Raw genomic sequence first — 22,702 nt, 5'->3', positions numbered from 1 at the left:
AGGTACCTGCAAACCTTATGTCATTTGAATAAGTCTCTGCAGGACTTGGCGTGACTTCGGAGGCCTCTGGGAGCCCAGCCTGGGACTGGTGGCCAAGCGCACATCGGGGGCACAGGCCGCTGGCGGGGTGCTGGGAGACTCAGACCTGGACTTGAGGGGACATGGCCTCACAGTCCGGAGGGCTCCGCCGGTGTGGGGTCCACCTGCCAATCCCCAGCCATCCTCATGCTCCCCATTCTACAGCACCACCTCGCGGGGCCTCAGTTGGGCCGCAGACTGTACACCCTGCCTGCCCGCCCGCCCAGCCTGGGCCCGCATCTGTGCACCAGCTGCTGCTGCGACCAGAGAGCACCCGGCCCACGTTGGGTCCCCAGGGCTTTCTCCTGCACAAAGAGTGGACGGCGACCCCCGTGTGAGGGCCAAAGGGACAAGACAGGCTGGGGACTGGCTCTTTTCACCCCAGCGCGTGGGGTCACTCGCCCACAGGGCTGCCTCAGATTTTGTACACCCGAAGCGTCCTCTGCGTGTGCGTGCCGTGTCTGTGTGCGTGCAAGCGAGCGAGCATGGACTTTCCGAGAAACATGCATTTTGGCACAAGACTCGTGACATCACACACTTCATTCTCTTTGAGGCCCTGCTTTCACCTTAAGCGATAGACTCATCCACCGAGGAAGGTCAGAGTGAGAGCCCAGATTCCTCCTGTGTTAAGGGTCCCTCGCATTCTTTTACTGTAAACAAACAATGCCTTAAATTGTGTCTTGTTTTCTGTTCCTATGGGTGCTATTCATCCGGAAGGCCTGCTCCCTGGGCCCCCGGGCCCTCCCAGGCCTTGTTGCCGTCAGCTCTTCTGAGATAGGACCCGGCTTCGAAACCATGGACTGGGCCGGCCTCTGGCCGGCTTGCTTCCTCCCAGCCCCCTCCCACAGGGGCTGAAGGCGCGCCCCCCCCCCCCAATTTCTCCTCCCCTCTCCCGCCACCCTGCCCTGTGCCAGCATGGGAGCCGCTTTCTGCCAGCTTCTCAAGGCCAACTGTGTGCGGTGACCTGACCCGCTGCATGGAAGCTACTCTGCACCAACCTCTCCGCACAGGGCCAGGCTTTCTCTCCCCAACCCATCTCTTTGCCTCCACTGCCAGGGCGGGGCCTCTGGGATTCCCGATTACACTGGGGAGCCTGAGTGACACCGAGGCCTTAAGCTCCCCCATTCTTGCCCCCAAACACAGTCACCAGCAAATTCTCCATCAGCCAAGTCCAAGGGCACAATAGTTGATGACCATGGTGACGAGAGAGCAAAGCCCCGGGGAGTGGACAGTCAGAGCTCTGGTTTCGGCTGAGAGCTCTTCAGGTGAACACCATCCTTCACCTGTCACTCCTTGTCGTGTTTTTAAGTGACTTACTTTGCACAAATACATTTTTATTTAAAGTCATGAACAGAGATTAGCTTTATTTATGGTAGCTTTATTGCTGTAGCTTCTCCCCCCAGCCCTCTTCCTCCTCCTCTTTCCCTCTCTCTTTTTTCTAATCTGGGTGTCCTGATACTGAGAAGGAAACCTGAATGATGTTTTGAAAGAGACTGGATTTTTGGGTCCTTGTCACTCTCGTGGTTTCAGAGCTCACACTGATCAGACCGCAAACTACTCTTAAAAGAGTTTCTGGGCAAGATGCTTCAAAACAACACTTTAACCTCTAAATGGTAATAGGTCGATTTTAAAACTGCCGAAGAACCCACCCCTGTATTTTGATCAAAAGGCGACCACTTTTCCGAAAATTCAGATGAATTTTTGAGGAAAGTGGTTGTCATCGGGGTCTTGTTTTGTGATGGCACCTTACTGTGCTCAGTAACTAACTTCCTTTGGAACAGGGTCTAGAATACTTTGGTGGTGGGAGAAACGCCCAATGGGGAAGTTGCGGCCATCAAACCTGGCCCATCATCGGTGCTTCGCACACCCCCCACAGCTGGGGTCAGATGCATGCACCTAATTCATACCAACAGCTGCTCAGACTAGCATCTGGAGTCTGAATGAACACACCAGACACCCCAACACCTCTCACCAGAACCATGCAGTGTTAATGCTTTAACTGATATTGTCTCTGATTCTACCTACTAATTTTTTTTTAAGTCTAAAGTTTGAAGTACATTCCTTGAGTTTCTCTACTCTTCAGACTGCCCTGGTTTTTCCACAGTGAGATATTATAGAAGCCAATGTAAAAACCTCAAAATTTAAGGCTCCACTAAATCAGATCATTCCCTGCCCTTTACAGATTTTCTTTATCTTTCACAAACGTTTTCTTCTGAGCTCAGTTTTGAAATAGCACAATCGCAGTTCTTGTCAAAGTGTTTAGTCTTCTCACTAGTTGAAATTGATTCCATGTCCCCTCCTGGAAACATTCTTAGCTTGGACTCTCCATTGAACTGGTAAGAACCTTGAACTTACTAGAAGAGTCCTGCGGATGAAGCTATAAGGCTCCTGGCTCTCCCAGCAGGGGCTCAGGGCCACGCTTGCTGTCTTCCTAACATTGGTTTGTCCTTCATGCAAGTCATAGCAAGCGAGGGGCAGAGGGAGGGCTAGGCACAAACCCCAAAGGGGAAAGCCCCCGGGTGGATTCTCGCCCTGGAAGGAAGCACGCCTGGGTCTTGCTCTCTGACTCGCCACTGTGCACAGATGTCTGTGAAAACACTGAAGGTGATGTGCACGCGTATGTTGTATCTTTTTTTCTTTTAAGCAAAGAAATGATGGCACCCCTGAATGAAAGTTCTAGAGTGCTGTCTGCGAACTATGGAGTAGACAGTATCCTCATGATGCCATGCAAACAGCTCACTCACCTCTCCCCAGGAGTAATTTTCACTCCTCTCTGTCAAACGCATGCTGTAACTCAAGGTCAACCAAGTGCATTCTGACGACTGAAAGTTTGTGGAGGACAGATTTGGCGGAAAGCTGTAGAAATATTGATTTGAGTGTGCCCAGTGGGACAGTGTGGCCTGCCTCCCCTCCCTGGAGAAGCCAGTTCATCACCCAGCCCCCTGTGGACCCTGACGAGAAGACATTGAAGGGGTTCTGCTTATGAAAGAACTCACTCTCTCTTGCCACCTGAATTTATAAAGTATTTTTTTCCTTACCAGTGTGGCCAGTATTTCTTTCATCGTCTTCCTCCCACCTTCCAAGCCCAGGATGTGTGTCTTTTAGGATGCCATTTGACAGGTGGAAGAATGGTCCACGAGACAGGAAGCCCTTACAAGCAAGGTCTGCTTTCATTCCACAGGTGGAGAGTCTAGAGTTCTGGACCCACATTACTGATGCTGACAACCACGTGAACAGTGCTGAAAACACAACCTGACTTACCTATTGTTACTTGGTAAATCACTTTAATCAGCCCCACATCATTCTGACATGTTTCGTGATCTCACGTTTTAAAAGAAAAACTACAAGAGTCCTTTTGAAATAACAGACCCTCTGTGTAAAGCCACCCATTCGGCCATCAATTATCATCTCTAGTGAGTGCTTCCTGTGTGCCAGACTCTTCCCTGGGATCGAGGGGACCGAGAACAAGATAAACCTAAGCCCTGCCCTCACGGAGCTGACCTCTCAGTGAATAAATAGTCCTCACCACTCCATTTCCTCTCTCCCAGCAAGACCCTGGCTCACCACCCCCAGCAACCCCTCCCCAGCACAGGGTAGAAACCCTGTGTGGATTCCTTCAGAAAGGCTTCGAAAGGCTCAACAGACTGAATAGTCTTCAATTTGCGAGTCCAGTTACTGTCCGAGTGGCTGGTTGGCACAGGACAGCCAGGCACAGAGCTATGGCTGGCCACAGTGAGGATTCCGGGGTGGAACCAGAGTCACGTCAGAGCGCTTACAGTATTTCCTTCAGGAGTTCTTTGGTTTTAATTTCAGTGTTAAACACAAGTACAGCTTGAGCAAGAGCTGCTTTCCCTTGGGTGTCGAGAACTTGTCCCATGGACCGCCTCACCACTGGTGCTGCACCAATGTGTGTGCGCCACGGGCAGCCCCCAACCCCCTGCTCGCAGCAGCAGCGATGGAGCGTCTGTGAGCTCTGTAATCACTGAGCTCTTTATCCGTTTCTGAACGACTGTGACCATTCAGTAACAATAGTGATTAATTTAGTGTGGTAAAATCTTCAATAAATTTTGTGCCAAAATGCATGGTTTTTCACTTAGCATTCAAAATGTTGCATAGAGAGTAGTTTTCAATTTCTTACGTATTCCTCCAAGTAAGTTGAGAATCAATTTTTACATTTCAATTCGTTTCTTGTTCAATCTGTTGCACTCTCCCGAGCTGTCTTTTTTTTCCAGCAGATCCCCCTGCATGCAGTTGTGTAAGGACTTTCCCTAATTCTTGTGAATTGTCTCATCTGCAGTGACCACTGAACATCAGCCCTCTGTGGGATTCTTTAGATTTTTGGTGAAGTATTTTGTTACCTCAGTCTTGTATCAAGTCGCTGTATTTTTCAGCTTGTTATGTGGATAATAATTGTTTCACTAATTAAATACTTTAGTGTATAAACATTTTTGTTTACTTTGAAATTAAATGTGTTTTCCAATGAATATTGCTCAGTTTTTTAAAGTCACGTGCATTCCATTAGCCAACAGTTGCTGTGCCAGACACAGACGTGAAGGAGGTGTGGGCACTCAGATAAGAGATTACTAGAACATGAATGACATACTGGAGCAGTGCCCTTGGGGAGGGGCAGAGTTAGTGCTGTGGGCACTCGGGGGCGGGACACAGAATTGGGGGAAGCCTTAGAGAGAGGGCAGTGCCACTTGCAGATTCATTTCAGAGATGGCTGAACATGTGGTGGGCAGGAAAGGTGGGAGGATGTAAGAGAAGGAACAGGACAAGGTTGGGGAGGCGGGCAACCCAGTATTGCTGAGTCCAGGATTTGGGGGCATAATGGGCTCCAAGACTGAAAAGGTATGTTGGGGGAAGTTCATGATGCTGCACAAAACCCAGAAACCCACTCTGACTTTGCATAAAAGGAAAGTGGGGTGGGGGAGACGGTCTTACAAGGATTGTCTCATGGACACCTGAGGAGAGGAACAAGTGGGAGTCTCAAGGGGCAGGAAAGAGAAAAGGGAAGTCCCCTACATTTTGTCCTCCCCTGTATTCTCCAGACTGACTTCTCTGCTGGAGTTTGCGGCAGTGAAGGAGTCCAGACCTGGAAAAGCACCTTCAAGTTGTTGAGGGAGTGTGCACCAGGGGGTAACACGATCCAAGTTGATCGTGGGGACCCCTGGCCCCACCTGCCACAGTTTCCCAGCTAGTGTCTTCCAAGCTCAGGCTTCCCACACACACAGTCCTCAGCGTCTGCACCACCAGTTCCTGGCCAGCATGACCACACCTCACTCACTATGACAAGCCCCTCCTGACTGAGGTTCCCTAGCTCAGCTGCTCCTCACGACTTATGTGGTACAATGACCGCCAGTTTTACCCAGATAGGGTCGCTGCCCTCAGAGGGCTGTTCGAGAGCTCTGAGATGGATGCATCTGACAGTGCAGGAAACTAAGTCAAGACTTGAGCCCACAACTGGTAGCCTGCAAAACTCCAGCCCCTCGGCCTCACTGCGGCAGGCAGGCAGGCAGGCATCACAAACGCCACCTGGAGACAGCAGTACTCTTTTTTTTTTTTTGATGGATGGCGAGATCCGCGAGCTAACGCAGAAGGTAAGGTAGAATTCCTATTTAGCTTCGATTTGGTACCCAGAAATGTAGCCAGCTAGCCAGGACCTGGGTACCCGCGGAGGTGAGGGGGAGCAGGCAGGGCCACTTGCAGAGGCGGGGCTGTGGGCGGGGCCTTAGTGCTGGGTTGAGGCGGGCCCAGAGCTTGATTTGGGAGATCTCAGTCCCGGGCTGGGGAGGTGGTGCTGGAGGTGGGGGGTGCTGGAAGAGAAAAGGCAAGGCCTTGCCTATGGGTGGGACACGGGGAAAGGCGGCCCCCAGCGGGGATGGCGCTATATTAGAAAGAGCTGAGAGGTTCTTAGACGTGGAGGAAAGACTCTAAGGAGCCGATCCTTGGCGGTGAGGGCAGAGGCCGCGACCAAGAGCTCAGTGGTGGGAAGGTAGGTGTGTGGGGCCTAGGTCTGTGCTGAGGGCCACCGAGCGGGAGCAGCGGGGCCACGGACCGTATGGAGCTGGGGATGGGGTGGCATGTGGGCCTAGAGGAGGTGCTGACAGCCTGCCTCCCGATCCCCGCGGGATTCTGTCCGGGAGGGGCGTGGCTGGAGCGCGGGGCGGAGCTGGGGTGGGCCTGGACCCTGTAGACGGGCGCTGAGTGGGCTGGGGCTGCAGCTCGGGGCGGGGTTGGGCGGGGTCTGAAGCCGGCCGAGGGGCAGAGAATGGGCGGGACTCAGTCTCGGGGCGGGGCCGGGGCGGGGCCTAGACCCCCCCATCGAGGGGCGCGGAGCGGGCTGGACCGAAGTTTGGGGCGGGGCCTAGGCCGGGCTGAGGCGCGCGGGGCGGGGCGTGGGCTGCGGCGCGCTAGCCGAGCGGCCCGCCGAGCCCCGCCGAGGCCCGAGCCCACCCGAGTGCGCCCGAGCCCGCGGCCCCCGCCCGGGGCGATGGAGCGGGAGCCCGGCGGGGCGGCCGCTGCGCTCCTGCGGCAGAAGAGGGCGGCGCTGCGGCGCAGGGGGTGCAGCTTCGAGAGCCCCAGGTACAGCGGTCCGGGAGGGGCGGAAGTGGGGAGCCAGCCACGTGGGGGGTGGCGGTCTGAGGGGACCGAGGGCCGCGAGGCCGGGGGCTGGGTGAGTCTGCGGGGAATCCGGCGAGGAGCCTGAGCCCAGCGGCCGGGAATCGAGGCGGGGGGCTGGGCCGCCCGAGCGGCAGGTGCGGGAGGGAGTCGCCTCATGAAGCGCCAGACGAGGATCCCAGCCCGACGAGACGCCCCCAAAAGCGTCGGTCCCTTGGCAGGCCCCGAGCAAAGCCGTTGGCTCTAGGCAGATTTCGGGCTGTGGAGAATCGCCCTGTCCGCCTCTTGTAAATGCTCAAGGACAAGGTCGGGAAATAGCCCCCCTAACGTCTAAGGGAGGACGGTCTCGCTTCACCCGGGGAGTCCCTCTGCGCCGCCCCAGGACCCGGGCCAGCTCCAGCCTCCCCGCCTGGCCCCTCAGGTAAGCACACCTGCTGCCTCGGGGCCCCGCCCATCCTGGCCGTTGGCCTCCGACGTGCCCGACCCCGCTGACCCGCCGACGCCTTTCCTCTGCCAGGGCTGCCCTGCCCCTCTCGCCCGCGTCCCTGGGGAACTCGCCTGAGGTGTTCGGGTCCTTCCCCCCGGAATCTTGCCCCGCTGACACGCCCTCCCCCGCCGGCCTCGGTGGCGCTTCGTCTGCCCGGCTAGATTCCTTCCCTCGGAGGGCATCTTCTTAACTTAGAGTGCCTTCTCTCCCGCTCCGACGTCGCTGAAGTGGGCCCTCCTATTTTTCAGTCCCTGATCACTTCTAGAATACTCTATCTGCCCCCAACTACACTTTTCTGGCTTTATTCTTCCACCTCTCTCTTTATTTTAAACAAAAAATATTTCCCCCGTGTCTGCACCTGGTATTAGTTGCGGCAAGCAGGATCTTCTATCTTTAGTTGTAGCATGTTGGAATCTAGTCCCCCGACCAGGGATCGAACCCCTGGCGCCCTTGGCTTGGCAGCATGGAGTGTTAGCTAGTGGACCACCAGGGAAGTCCCTCTTCCACCTCTTAAATCCACATCCTCGCTGTCCGCTGGAAGAGCCTTACCACACTGTCCACTGCCCTTCCCATGCCTTACCCCTGCTCCCCACTCCTGAGAGTTCTCCATCCCGCAGGGCCTCCATCGGGGCTGGGGCAGAGGAAAGGGAGAAAGAAAGGAAGTGGGACTCTGACCCTCCTGTGGCAGAAAAGCTAGGATAAAGAAACAAACAGGACCCTGAGTATGAGATGCCAGGCTCTTGGGCACCTCACCTCACCCTTGGTGCTCCCACAATACCGGACAAGAGTGTCAACCTCCTGAGAATAGGGACTGTAGCTGTTCGTGGCTCTGTCGTCAGAGCCTGGCTCAAGCCTAGCCCATCACAGACGTTTACTATCTGTTGAATAAATAAATGCCTGACCAGCTGGTGATTTTTCCCTTATGCTGTGCTGTCTCTCATCTGTGCCTTGACTCATATCATGCTCTTAGAATAAATAGTCTTTTCTTTAGTCTTTGGGTAATGCCTTCCCCTCCTCCTCTGGAAAGTCTTCCCTGAACCCCAGGCTGAGCTCTGTGCTGTCTCAGCAATCTACACATTGATCTGCTATTCCACACATCACTGTAGATAATTACTGGGATAGTACCTCTCCCTGAGCATGAGGCAGGTATGGTTTTTGCCCTTCTGATGCTTATACTCTTGTTGGAGCACGAAGGATGGGAAGTGTACCAAGAAATGAGGCTGAAGAGATGAGTCAAAAGCTGGATCCAGGCCTGTGGTAGAATGTTTAGAGCAGCTCTGTCCAGTAGAACTTTCTGTGATGATGGAGGCATTCTGTAGTCTGTACTGTCTGATTCTGTGGCCACTGGCCACCTGTGGCTGTTGAGCACTTGAAATATGGCTAATCCAACTAAGGAAATGAATTTGAAATTTTATTTCACTTTAAATCTCCTTTGCCCATGGGATTGCCCAGGCAAGAATACTGGAGTGAGTTGCCATTTCCTTCTCCAGGGGATCTTCCTGACCCATGGATTGAACCTGGGTCTCCCGCATTGAAGGCAGATTCTTTACCATCTGAACCACCAGGGAGTCCATTTAAATAGCCACCTATGACTAATGTTTCCAATATTGGACTGCACTGGTTTAGAAATTTTCTCTCTTCCTTTGGAATCTCACTTTTACTCCTCCTCTGTCTTCATGACCTTATACCTGAAAGACTAAATGATTTCACAGCCTCCAGAGGTTTTCCCTCTATTTAACTCTCCATGATATTATCATATAAACTTTAGAAATAACGATTACCATTTTTCTGATTATAAAAATAATTTGTTTATTGGAGGACAATGTATTCAAGCCACGCTTTATTATTGAACATGCAGTTTATTATCAGTTTTTCACTTGGACTAAAGACACATTAAAATCACATGCATTTGTCTGTGTGTGAGTCTGTAAGAGGTTATCATCTTCAGAGAAATTCATAGCAGTGATGGAGATTATTGGACCCAAGAAAATGAACTTTTTAAAGGCTTTGAAGCAGAAGGCCAAAATGCTGGGAAGTTGTGGCAGTTTACAGTTCCTCCAAGAGCATATAAACTTGCCTGTTTTTTTTCCCAGTATTCTTGCCTGGAGATTCCCCATGGACAGAGGAGCCTGGCAGGCTACAGTCCATGGGGTCCCAAGAGTCAGACATGATTTAGTGACTAAACCACCACCAATGGGGACACAGATGTAGAGAATGGACTTGTGAATACAGTGGGGGAGGGTGAGAGGAGGACGAGTGGAGAAAATAGCATCAGCATGAATACACTCTCAGGTGTGCAATGGAGAGCTGGTGAGGAGTTGCTGTGTAGCACAGGGAGCCCAGCCTGGCACCCTGCGAGGACCTGGAGCCATGGGATGGGGGATGGGGGAGGCTCAGGAGGTGGGGGTGTACTGTATGATTATGGCTGATTCGCGTGGTTGTATGGCAGAAACCAACACAACACTAAAAGTTTTAAAAACAAACAAACAAAAAAATACCTCTTTAATGCAGTAGTCCAAATCATCTCACTTTTAAGTGAGATTGTGAAGAGGCATCTGGTCCCATCACTTCATGGGAAATAGATGGGGTAACAGTGGAAACAGTGTCAGACTTTATTTTCTGGGCTCCAAAATCACTGCGAATGCTGATTGCAGCTATGAAGTTAAAAGATGCTTACTCCTTGGAAGGAAAGTTATGACCAACCTAGATAGCATATTGAAAAGCAGAGACATTACTTTGCCAACCAAGGTCCGTCTAGTCAAGGCTATGGTTTTTCCAGTGGCCATGTATGGATGTGAGAGTTGGACTATGAAGAAAGCTGATCGCCGAAGAATTGATGCTTTTGAACTGTGGTGTTGGAGAAGACTCTTGAGAGTCCCCTTGGACTGCAGAGAAGTCCACCCAGTCCATCCTAAAGGAGATCGGTCCTGGGTATTCATTGGAAGGACTGATGCTAAAGCTGAAATTCCAATACTTTGGCCACCTCATGCGAAGAGTTGACTCACTGGAAAAGACTCCGATGCTGGGAGGGATTGGGGGCAGGAGGAGAAGGGGACGACAGAGAATGAGATGGCTGGATGGCATCACCAACTCAATGGAGGTGAGTTTGAGAGAACTCCGGGAGTTGGTGATGGACAGGGAGGCCTGGCATGCTGTGATTCATGGGGTCTCAAAGAGTTGGACACGACTGAGCGACTGAACTGAACTGAACTGAATGAAGAGCAGTCTTGCACTGGACTGACATCGTGGACTTTTAGGGCCAACAGAAGAATCACCTGTGAAACATCTTAACCAAACAGCTGTGTGGGTCCCTCCCCCAGGCCTGTTCTTCCCAAAAGTCCAGGATGTTGATGGGGCGTGGGATGCTGGTGACTGTGATGGGCAGCCAGGGGCGAGAGCCTCCGTCTCACTTCCGGGTGTGTTGCAGGTTTAGCCTTCCCCACTCCAAAGTCCTCTACTACTTCTCATTTCCTGTTGTGTCAAGTTTAAATGCCAATGCCTCGTGTTTAGGGCCTTTCAGAATCTGGTTTAACCATATTTATTCATTCATCTTGGTGACATCATGCAAAAAAGGCATTACTTTCAAGATGGCAGCTGTCTTTGCTGACTCTCCCGTATCAGCACCAATAACTGGCAGGCACACACAGCTCATAATGGATATAAAGGAGCGAGGAGGGGCCCAGGCGTGAGGGCTCAGAGCAGGTGGCAGTGAGGAGGACTAGCTGGGAAACCCGGTGCTGCAAAGCCACTTGCCCTAGATGTGTTTGTCCTCATTTGGTAGAAGGCTTATCAGGCAGTGTTCAAGAACAAGGACTTGGGAGCCACACAGACCCAAGTTCAGGTTTCTAACTTCTCACTTGTTTTGTGTGTGACCTTGGACGAGTTGTTTAACCCCTCTGAGCCTCAGTTAACTCATTTGTAAAGTGACAGTTAACACCACTCTCACAATATTGATGTGAGCTTTAAGTGAACTGATTTACACAAAGTGCTAAAAACAGTGTCTGGCACAAAGCGTGAGTAAATCATAACTGTTATGGACAAAAATGATTAACGTCTACGTGAAAGTTCTCAACCTTTTCCTTCCCATGCCTCATTAAAATCCTAGCTTTGCCTATTCAGTTTTTCCTCCTCCCCTGCCCTCAGAGCAAGGTCCTGCCCAGCATTTTTGCAGGTTTTGAAGCAGTAAATTTAGGAAGAGAGGGACTGAGGCAAAGGACAGTAGGTCCACAGGGCACTGGTTAGGACTGCCTGAATAAAAACCTTTAGGAAGTCTTGACCAGTCAGAGGTACAGAAACACCTACTTTGTCTGAGGGTGGCTAATAGGTTTCCCTATGGTTTTTGTTGCACTGCTGCTGCTGCTAAGTTGCTTCAGTCGTGTCCAACCCTGTGCGACCCCATAGATGGCAGCCCACCAGGCTCCCCCGTCCCTGGGATTCTCCAGGCAAGAACACTGGAGTGGGTCCCATGTCCTTCTCCAATGCATGAAAGTGAAAAGTGAAAGTGAGGTCGCTCAGTCGTGTCTGACTCTTTGCGACCCCATGGACTGCAGCCTAGCAGGCTCCTCCATCCATGGGATTTTCCAGGCAAGAGTACTGGAGTAGGTTGCCATTGCCTTCTCCTTTGTGGCTCTAAGTTATATTTTAAGAAATACATCTGTTATCTTTTGTGACTTAGTGATGAACCTGAGTTATTTTAAAGTACTCTTCTACTGCTGAGCTGTGTCATTTTGGCAGCAACACTTCATGGACCCAAACCACACATGAACCAAAGCGTTAACAGGGTCGTGCAGTAGGACTGGATTTGCAATGTCAATCCTCAAGATCAGAGAATCTCAACACTGAACGGAACTTCAGACATCTCTTAGGTCACCCTCTCAAATAGTGGTTCTCAAAAGTGTAGTCCCTGGACCAGCACCATCAGCATTATCTGGGAATTTGTTAGAAATGCAAGTCCCCAAGCCCAGCCCCGAATTTACTCAGTCAGAATCTCTGGGGATGGAAGCTTAGGAAACTGAGAATCAGCGCTCTCAAGTTTAATAATGTTGGTCTCAAACCTGACATATATGAGAATCACCAGGAAGGATTCCTTTATTTTTTTAAAGAAAAATCATTTCTTTTTTAGCTGTGCTGGATCTTTGTTGCTGTGCACTGACTTTCTCTAGTTGTGGCGGGTGGGGGCTACTCTCTAGTTGAAGTGCACAAGTGTGTCATTCCGGGGCTTCTCTTGTGGAACACATGCTCTGGAGCATGGGCTCAGGGCTTAGCTGCTCTTTAGCATGTGGAATCTTCAGCTTGAACCAGTGTCACCTGTATTGCAAGGTGCATACTTAACTCCTGGATGATCAGGGAAGCCCAGGTTCAATTCAGTTCAGTCACTCAGTCATGCCCGACTCTTTGTGACCCCATGGACTGCAGCACGCCAGGCCTCCCTGTCAATCACCAACTCCCGGAGTTTACCCAAACTCATGTATATCGAGTCAGTGATACATTCCAACCATCTCATCCTCTGTCATCCCCTTCTCCTCCCACCTTTAATCTTTCCCACCATCAGGGTCTTTTCTAATGAGTCAGTTCTTTGCATCAGGTGGCCAAAGTATTGAAGTTTCAGCTTCAACATCAGTCCTTCCAATGAACACTCAGGACTGATCTCCTTTAGGATAGACTGGTTGGATCTCCTTGCAGTCCAAGGGACTCTCAAGAGTCTTCTCCAACACCACAGTTCAAAAGCATCAATTCTTCGGTGCTCAGCTTTCTTTATAGTCCAACTCTCACATCCATACATGACTACTGGAAAAACCATAACCTTGACTAAACGGACCTTGGTTGACAAAGTAATGTCTCTGTTTTTTTAGTATGCCGTCTAGGTTGGTCATAACTTTCCTTTCAAGGAGCAAGTGTTTTAATTTCATGGCTGCAGTCACCATCTGCAGTGATTTTGGAGCCCAAAAAATGAAGTCTGTCACTGTTTCCACTGTTTCCCCATCTATTTGCTATGAAGTGATGGGGCCAGATGCCATGATCTTAGTTTTCTGAATGTTGAGCTTTAAGCCAACTTTTTCACTCTCCTCTTTCACTTTCATCAGGAAGTTCTTTAGTTCTTCTTCACTTTCTGCCATAAGGTGGTGTCATCTGCATATCTGAGGTTATTGATATTTCTCCTGGCAGTCTTGATCCCAGCTTGTGCTTCTTCCAGCCCAGTGTTTCTCATGATGTACTCTGCATATAGGTTAAATAAACAGGGTGACAATATACAGCTTTGACGTACTCCTTTTCCTATTTGGAACCAGTCTGTTGTTCCATGTCCAGTTCTAACTGTTGCCTCCTGACCTGCATACAGGTTTCTCAAGAGGCAGGTCAGGTGGTCTGGTATTCCCATCTCTTGAAGAATTTTCCACAGTTTATTGTGATCCACACAGTCAAAGGCTTAAGCATAGTCAATAAAGCAGAAATAGATGTTTTTCTGGAACTCTCTTGCTTTTTCGATGATCCAGTGGATGCTGGCAATTTGATCTCTGGTTCCTCTGCCTTTTCTAAAACCAGCTTGAACATCTGGAAGTTCATGGTTCACGTATTGCTGAAGCCTATCTTAGAGAATTTTGAGCATTACTTTGCTAGCGTGTGAGATGAGTGCAGTTGTGTGCTAATGTGAGCATTTTTTGGCATTGCCTTTCTTTGGGATTGGAGTGAAAACTGACCTTTTCCAGTCCTGTGGCCACTGCTGAGTTTTCCAAATTTGCTGACATATCGAGTTCAGCACTTTCACAGCATCATCTTTTAGGATTTGAAATAGCTCAACTGGAATTCCATCACCTCCACTAGCTCTGTTCATAGTGATGCTTCCTAAGGCCCACTTGACTTCACATTCCAGGATGTCTGGCTGTAGGTGAGTGATCACACCATCATGATCATCTGGGTACTGAAGATCTTTTTTGTACAGTTCTTCTGTGTATTCTTGCCACCTCTTCTTCATATCTCCTGCTTCTGTTAGGTCCATACCATTTCTGTCCTTTATTGTGCTCATCTTTACATGAAATGTTCCCTTGATATTTCTAATTTTCTTGAAGAAATCTCTAGTCTTTCCCATTCTATTGTTTTCCTCTATTTCTTTGCATTGATCACTAAGGAAGGCTTTCTTATCTCTCCTTGCTATTCTTTGGAATTCTGCATTCAAATGGGTATATCTTTCCTTTTCTCCTTTGCTTTTTGCTTCTCTTCTTTTCACAGCTATTTGTAAGGCTTCCTCAGGCAACCATTTTGCCTTTTTGCATATCTTTTCCATGGGGATGGTCTTGGTCCCTGTCTCCTGTACAATGTCACGAACTTCTGTCCATAGTTTATCAGGCACTCTGTTTATCAGATCTAGTCCCTTAAATCTATTTCTCACTTCCACTATATAATCATAAAGGATTTGATTTAGGTCATACCTGAATGGTCTAGTGGTTTTCCCTACTTTCTTCAATTGAAGTCTGAATTTGGCAATAAGGAGCTCATGATCTGAGCCACAGTCAGCTCCCAGTCTTGTTTTTGCTGATTGTATAGAGAGGGCTTCTTAAAACAGTTTCCTGTCCCTCCCCCATCTCCCCTTGAGATTCTGATTCTCTGGGTGAGGATGGATCTGTGGATGGATTTGTAACGAGCTCACAAGTAATGCCCAAATTGCTGGTCCAAGGACATATTTAAAAACCACTCCTCTAGGATAATACAGGAATCTTTTTACAGAAACCCTTGCAGCTGGTCATCCAACTTCTGCTTATTACATCTAAGGTAAGGGAGCACACAACTACATTTGTTATTGGGCAGCTTTATTATCTTTCCCTGTTAGTGAAGTCAAAGCTTGCCTCCCTATACTTACCACCCATCATTTATATTAATAATTTTGCTTTCATTGCCACTTGCAGTAGCAATGCCTATGGCTCTGATACCAGGTGAAAACTCGTGGCTGGATTGTGGTCAAGTAATTCGTATTCCTGGCCTCTCGGTTATAATCACCATTGAACAGTTGTCCTTCAGCTACAGGCAGGACTAGTAATACATCACACTTTTTCTGATTAGTACCTTAGCACTTTTTCAAATTTTTTTGAGATTATCAAAGGCTGTGAATGGCAAGCAGAGGAGACTCATTGACTCATGAAACTGCAAAATGCTGGGGAAGACCAAGCTTTAAAAAGTGAAAGTGTTAGTTGCTCAATAGGATCCTACCCCATGGACTGTAGCCTGCAAGACTCCTCTGTCCATTGGATTTTACATACAAGAATAATGGAATGGGTTGTCATTCCCTTCTCCAGAGGATCTTCCCAACCCAGGGATCATACCCAGGTCTCTTGCATCTCCTGCATTGGCAGGTATATTTACCACTGGCACCACTTGGGAAGCCCAGACCAAGCTTTAGGAAAGAATAGAACCAGGTGCTCAAATAATGTCCTCAGGAGTCTTTTTCATTTTCTAGATTGACTTGATTCTCAAAGTCTTTCCTCCTGGAGACAAAGAAAATGAATGATTCCAGACTTACTTTCTATCACTGAACAGTCCCAGCAGAAAGGTATTATAAGACCTCCTTCTCAATGGTTCTAGAACATGCCCCAGGCTTGACATTCATTGGATCTCTTAGGTTCTATGCTCATCTGTGAATCAATCATTTTGACCAGAGGGGATAAAACATTCTAATTGGCTGGGTCTGGGTCATGTGCCCAAGCCAGAACTGGGTAGGATGAGGGTGGGGGGAGAGGTTAGATCACTTCACAGAGACCACGAAGAAGTGATTGCCCAGAGGAAGAATCACAGTGCTATCATCAGAAGGGGAATGGATACTGGATGGGTGCCCCTATCCAAGAAAAAAGTGCAATTAAATTTGGAAAGCTTTCCAAATTACAGATTCCCAGATGTCATCCTAGAGTCACCAAATGGGGATTTCTGCATTTTTAAAATACTGATTGTAAAAGACTACCTTAGTAGAGTGGTTAAATTATGCTTACTAAGTTTAGCCACAGTGAGAGAAGAGCCCTACATAGACAGAAGATTCTGAATTACAAATATAAAGCATATTTTTCACTTTCCCAAATACTGCTTCCTACAGAGTGACTTCCTTATTAGTAATGCATAGAGCCCACGCCTTGTGAGAACAAATTTGATGCCAAGACAAATGCTTTCTTATTCCTGAAGATGGCTTTCTAGGCCAAGACAAAATCAGAAAAGAACAATTATCCATTATGCATTTGCTTGCCTCCTTTTCTTCTTCCTTATGTTTCTCCTGACTCTTAGATATTTTTTTTTCAGGAGAACTTTTTTTTCCAGGTACTATAAACAAGCATTTTAATGTGGGTTGTTTTCACAGCCTTTGTTCCTCTATATTATGTCATTATTCTTTTTGTTTATGTCAGCCCCTTGAGTATTTAATCACAAATAAATCTGCCACTGTCAATTTTCTTTTGGAAAAACAGCAGTTTTCCTGGGAAAGGCTATTAAGAGCTGTCTTGTATCAGGTTGACATAATGAGCTCTTAGGGCCAACAGACGAAAATTAATTTTCATATTATGTCTGTTCCCCTAAGAGAAGGGAAAAAACAACTTTTATTATTCACTAAAGAGTTTAAGTTAATATAAAACAGCTTCCTTTCTTGGAGGAAAACAATAGTCAAATTAGTTTTGCTTTGGAGGGTTAATATGAGAAATTATATTTGGTTGTCTGGTTTCCAGAGCTGAAGATCTGAACAGAGATGAAGTCTAACTAACAGTGCTATAGGAAAATTAGGAGATTTGGCCTGTACAATGAGGCTCACTGCTGGTTTTCCTAGGAAAAAAAATTCTAAAGCAGCATGCAAGTTTAGAGATGTTGTAAAGTATAAATCACACATCTGGTTGTCTCTCGAGCCAGGATCTTAGAGGACAGGAAGCAAATGTAAGTTAGCAATGAGGTGTGACTGCCCAAGCAGGAATATGTAGAAGGCTGATTGCTGTAGGATTGCTTGTAAAAGTGGAAAAAAAAAAAAAGAAAGTCCATCAGGAATGTGTCAGTACAATACTAATTATCTATTAAAAAGATTGATACCTATCTGTGTTCTGACTTGAAAAGACAACTAGGATGTTCGTGGTTATTTAGTGAAAAGGAATAAGTGGCTTCTAGTTAATAGCAAATATGTAAAATTACATATGGAATTTCAGATTTTCTAGTAGCCAGATTTTGCTTATGTGTTTATGGCTACACTGGGTTTTTTGTTGCTGTGCAAGGACTTTCTCTGGTTATGGCAAGCAGGGGTTCCTCTTCGTTGCCGTGCATGGTCTTCTCATCGTGGTGTCTTCTCTTGTTGCAGAGCACGGGCTCTAGGTGCACAGGCTTCAGTAGTTGTGGCTCGAGGGCTTCATTGCTCCTCGGTATGCGGAATCTTCAGAGAAGGCAATGGCACCCCACTCCAGTACTCTTGCCTGGAAAATCCCATGGACAGAGGAGCCTGGTGGGCTGCAGTCCATGGGGTCGCTAAGAGTCGCACACAACTGAGCGACTTCACTTTCACTTTTCACTTTCATGCATTGGAGAAGGAAATGGCACCCCACTCCAGTACTCTTGCCTGGAGAATCCCAGGGACGGGGGAGCCTGATGGGCTGCTGTCTATGGGGTCGCACAGAGTCGGACACGACTAAAGCGACTCAGCAGCAGCAGCCTTGGCAGGCAGACTCTTATCCACTGTACCACCAGGGAAATCAGTAGTAGCCATATTTTAAAAGGTAAAAAAATAATAATAATAAAATTTAATTTCAGTAACTTATTTGATTTAACTCAGTATACCCCAGATGTTACCATTTTAACATAAACTCATTATTAAGAATAATTAAGGTAATTTCCTTTTCTTTTCAGTACTGTGTTTGAAATCTGGTGTGTATTTTATGCTTCAGCATTTTAGTTCAGAGCAGCCACATTTTAAGTGCTCACGAGCCATGTGTGGTTTGTGCATGCCTTATTGGACAGTGTAGATGTGGACCCTCAGGCAGGAAAGGTTTAAAATAATGCATCAAGGTTTTTGTTTTGTTCTTTAATGTGACTATGAATCGCAGTGAAATAGGGAAAGATAAAAACGTTGTGAGAAAAATGTGTGGAATACCAGGAGATTTTAGGAAAAGGGAATTAATAAACAAACTTTATTAGTGAGAAGGATGACTCTGATTTGATGGACTTAGCTTAACTCTTCACATAAGTCCCAAATAAAAGTTAGATTTTGAGACTTATAAGTGAAACCACTGTGTAGCATGGCTACACGATCTAATTTGGGGGAGGGAAGAAATTAGTGTAAATAAATAGTTTTAAAAAACAGAAAGAGGTTATGACTTTTCTGTGTCAAGTGTTGCTGCTGGGTCATCCAATGAAGAGCCAAGAATTGACCATTGGCTTAGTATCACATGGGTCACAGGTGGCATTTAACAAGAACTGCTTCTTTAGAACAGTAAGGATGAAAGTCACACTGGACTGGCTTCAAGAGACAATGAAAGGACAGAACTGGAAACAATGAACCCAGTCAGCTCTTTGCAGGGCCGGAGGGGGTGTGAATTGAAAACTGTTTGCTTTTGTGTTTTGGTGTGTTCTGCTTTTGTTTAATAAAGATATTTATGTCTGGTGGGAAGGATCCAGTAAAGAAAAAAAGATTTCGGGGCGGGGGTGTGGGGTGCTTTACTTGAAAAAGAGAAAATTCACAGAGGACATAATAGCTGCCCTCCCACATTTGAAAGGATGTAATAATATCTGGATGTAAGAGTTGGACTGTAAAGAAAGCTGAGTGCCGAAGAATTGATGCTTTTGAACTGTGGTGTTCGAGAAGACTCTTGAGAGTCCCTTGGACTGCAAGGAAGTCCACCCAGTCCATCCTAAAGGAGATCAGTCCTGAGTGTTCATTGGAAGGACTGATGTTGAAGCTGAAACTCCAGTACTTTGGCCACCTGATGTGAAGAGCTGACTCATTTGAAAAGACCCTGATGCTGGGAAAGATTGAGGGCTGGAGAAGGGGACGACAGAGGATGACATGGTTGGATGGCATCATCCACTCGATGGACATGAGTTTGGGTAAACTCCAGGAGTTGGTAATGGACAGGGAGGCTTGGCGTGCTACTGTTCATGGGGTCGCAGAGAGTTGGACATGACTGAGCTGACTGAACTGAATATGAACAAGGAATTAGGCCGTCTCTCTGCGTGACCCCGGGCTAGACCTAAAATCACAGTGGGTACAAGGGATAATAAAACAGACTGGACTCAGTACATGAGTCCAGCGGCCAGCGCACCCTAAACTAACATGATGACCTCGAGATGCAGTAAAGTTTTTATTGTGGAGACATTAAACCATTTATCCGTTAGCCTGTGTGTGTGCTCAGTTGCTTCAATCGTTTCCAACTCTTTGTGACCCCACGGACTGTAGCCCCCCAGCTCCTCTGTCCATGGGATTCTCCAGGCAAAGGTAATGGAATGGGTTGTCTTTACCTTCTCCAGGGGATTTTCCTGACCCAGGGATGGAAATTTCCTCTTATGTATCCTGCATTGGCAGGCGGGTTCTTTACCACTAGTGCTACCTGGGGACCCTGGGAAGCAAGCCCATAGGATAGACTGGTATTTCTCAACTCTTCTGTGATTTCAGTACACTTCTGGATATAACAGTTTTTGGTGACACACCTGGAACAGGCTGAAGACAACATGAAGCAGGTTGGGGGTAGTGATCACAGAGTCATTGCTCCAGCGTAGAGGCGACTTTAGAAGCGTCCACAGTTAGTGTGTATTCTTTTCGTTGCCCTTTAGCACCTTTTTGCTGATTGGAGCAGAAAGGCCTAGTGCTGTGAGCAAGCTTTCTTTTAAGCTCTCAAGGCCAAATGCCTATATTTTCCTTCAGAGTACATAGTCTCTTTTTCTTGCCATTGGAGATTATACCACTGCTCCCACCTGAAGACTGCATCCTCTGCACTGTGCACAGGGCCACACGAACTGTTAAGCTCAAAACCCAGTGAGACAGACATCAAGGCATAAGGCCTATCGGCCAGTCATCTGTTGCAGACGACAGAGCCCACTCCAACTGGTAGAAGCAGAATGAGATTTAATAGCAATACAGGAAATTAAGCGCTTACAGACTTGTTGGCAGGGCCGGAGAGCAGACTCTAGCCTGAGCTCCCAGGCACAACTCCTGTCCCCAGAACCACTGTGCTCTGCAGTGATCAGGGAGGCTGCCACTGCATAACAAGAAGCTGATCCATCAAGAAGCAGCTGCCACCGAAGCCAGCAGCAGAACCAACTCGGCTTTGATCCCCAAAGCTGCCCCTGCTCCCTCAGAAAGCCAGAGAGTCAAGACGCTGCTGACTCCAGGACCACAGCAGCTCTGTCATGATCTCCCAAAGCAAGCTGGTGCCCTGTGTCCTCTCCCTTCATCTGCCCAGCTCCGATCAGTCTCTCACGAGTGCCTCTGATTTAGAGTGTGGACTCTAAATCACATCCAGAACCCTAAACTGCCAAGCAGGTTAGGAAATTACATCTCAGCCTTCCAACTTTTGTGAGTTGTTCCGAAGTATCTGCCACCGACATCATCTTTCTTCAATCACAGCAGACATAAATAAGACACGCTGATCCAAAGTTGGTAGTACACACTGGTGTGCTGCTGCGTAGCTGGCGCGCCAGTCTTGGAGCCATCTTAGAGGGTGAGGAGGTAAAACTGGAAAATCAAGCCTCAGATGACTTTCCAACCGTTAAATGTCAGTGATTCCATAGTTTTAATACAAATGAAAACTAGGACATAAATTCCTGTCTCACATTTTATGACCAGAGAGAAAAGTGCCTTTAGAAGCGCTGCCAGCCATTAAGCCTTTCCTAGCATCAGTGCCATACATCAGGCCTGGTTGATGCCGGCAGATGGATTCCTTTTGCTCCCTGCACTTGTCACAGTCCTCACGGACCAGCTGCCTGTCAGAGATGGATAAAGAAATAGAGCAGGTCCCACAGCGCTCTGACCGGGGCCACCAGTGACCTCATTCAAAAAGAGTCAAAACAGCCCCGCGAAGCCTCTCTATTCTGAATGAACTCGTTCCACATGTGTTTATGACATTTTCACATAGCCACGTATTCATTCAACATGTATTTTTTGAGCCCTTCTCTGTGCTAGGCACTCAGGATACACCACGAACAAGGCAGATGGGGCCCTGTTCTCATGGAGCTAACATTTAGTGGGCCGGGGTGGGCGGCAGACAGGGTGCCAGTAGCTGGGGTGACTCCCAGGGCACTGAGTACTGCAGAGGAAGGAAGCGGCAGGATGGGGAGTGACTGCGGAAGGAGGCAGTCTCCTTCGGGATAGACGTCTCCTCTCTGCCCCCAGCTCGGGGGGTTACTGCTCCTTTGGCTGCTGAGCCATCTCAGACCCCAAAAGCTCATCATGGTTTTCCGATAAGCAAGAATGAAGACTTGTGCTTGGTTTAAGGTTGTTTTCAGCCAACAATCTGAACGGGAAATAAAATACAAGATCAAGAACATAAGGGAAGGACTTCCCTAGCAGTCCAGTGGGTAAGACTTCGCCTTCCAGTGTGGGTGAGGCAGTTTCGATCTCTGGTCCGATCCCTGGTCAGGAAGCTAAGATCCCGTTCCCTTCCTGGCCAAAAATCCAGAACATGAAACAGAAACAATATTGTAACAAATTCAATAAAGATTTTTAAAATGGCCCAGATCAAAAAAAGAAAAATTGAATAAATATAACGCAAAGCCACGTATATGTGGCTTCCAGAAGTTTCCCATGTTCCTTGTGGAATTACGGGTGCAGCTCAGGAATCCATGCAGCCTGCACCAAGGGAGCTATCAGCCCTGTGGAAGGAGTCAGAACTGAGATGCTGTTGCCTTGTGTGCCCCATTGCTGCGTTCAGGGGTCCACCTCCCAGCATATGAAACAGCACTCACGCCACAGTTGTGCTGGATGGCATCACCGACTCAATGGACATGAGTTTGAGCAAGCTCTGGGAGATGGTGAAGGGAACCCTGGCAGGTTGCAGTCCATGGGGTCACAAAGAGTCGGACACAACTGAGCAACTGAACAACAACAGCAATCCCTTTAGACTCATGATACAGATGCTTGAGTCGTCCTGAGGGCTTGGGAGTCACAGAGGAGAAGACTATAAGCTGTGTGCATCTGAGGACCATCCCCAGTCCAGGAAGAAAGCACACACGAACACATCCCCCACGCAGGAGATTTGCTCAGAGGTGCCCTCATTTCCTCCCCTTCAGGCCCATTCCCCTCCCAGAAAGCACCTCCACACTGTGAATCAACCCTTTTCCTGCCACAGTCTGGGATTTTTATCCTAGAACCTTGAAAAGTCTGTCTATGGTATTATCTGATCTTTTGTTTTGAGTTCTTACTGTCTCATTTTTTTTTTTTGAGAAAACCAAGCTATTGTTATGTTTCCTTTGATTTCTATTAAAAAAAAAATCTTCTCATCTATATTCTTATCTGTCTTTTGTAAACCTCTTTTCACAGGTCCTGTGCTAGTTTTTTCCTGCATGTTCATCTTGGGTAGAAGC

The 22,702-nt window shown here is 48.0% G+C and overlaps 2 protein-coding genes across 7 annotated transcripts in view; both read left to right on the top strand.

The window, feature by feature from the left end:
- Nucleotides 1–4,306, top strand: part of RALGPS1 (Ral GEF with PH domain and SH3 binding motif 1) — a 295,201-nt gene extending 290,895 nt beyond the window's left edge. For 4 of the 6 annotated variants that reach the window (XM_055400228.2, XM_055400227.2, XM_055400222.2 and 1 more), the window contains one exon: nucleotides 3–4,306. In XM_055400228.2, coding sequence (XP_055256203.1) covers nucleotides 3–32 — 30 coding nt within the window. In that variant the 3' untranslated portion in view covers nucleotides 33–4,306. The remainder of the gene's footprint in view (nucleotides 1–2) is intronic. The other 2 variants (XM_055400220.2, XM_055400223.2) reach the window with 2 other exon arrangements.
- A 2,233-nt stretch (nucleotides 4,307–6,539) lies between these two features.
- The window catches only part of GARNL3 (GTPase activating Rap/RanGAP domain like 3), a 168,585-nt gene continuing 152,422 nt past the window's right edge, over nucleotides 6,540–22,702 (top strand). Inside the window, exon 1 of the mRNA XM_055400212.2 lies at nucleotides 6,540–6,663. Within this exon, the coding sequence (XP_055256187.2) occupies nucleotides 6,572–6,663 (92 nt within the window). The 5' untranslated portion in view covers nucleotides 6,540–6,571. The remainder of the gene's footprint in view (nucleotides 6,664–22,702) is intronic.

The sequence above is a fragment of the Moschus berezovskii genome, chromosome 11 (genome assembly GCF_049115385.1).
Source record: "Moschus berezovskii isolate FMDL1 chromosome 11, NW_MosBer_1.0, whole genome shotgun sequence".
NCBI lineage: Eukaryota > Metazoa > Chordata > Mammalia > Artiodactyla > Moschidae > Moschus > Moschus berezovskii.
This window is presented reverse-complemented; position numbering and strand designations above follow the sequence as displayed.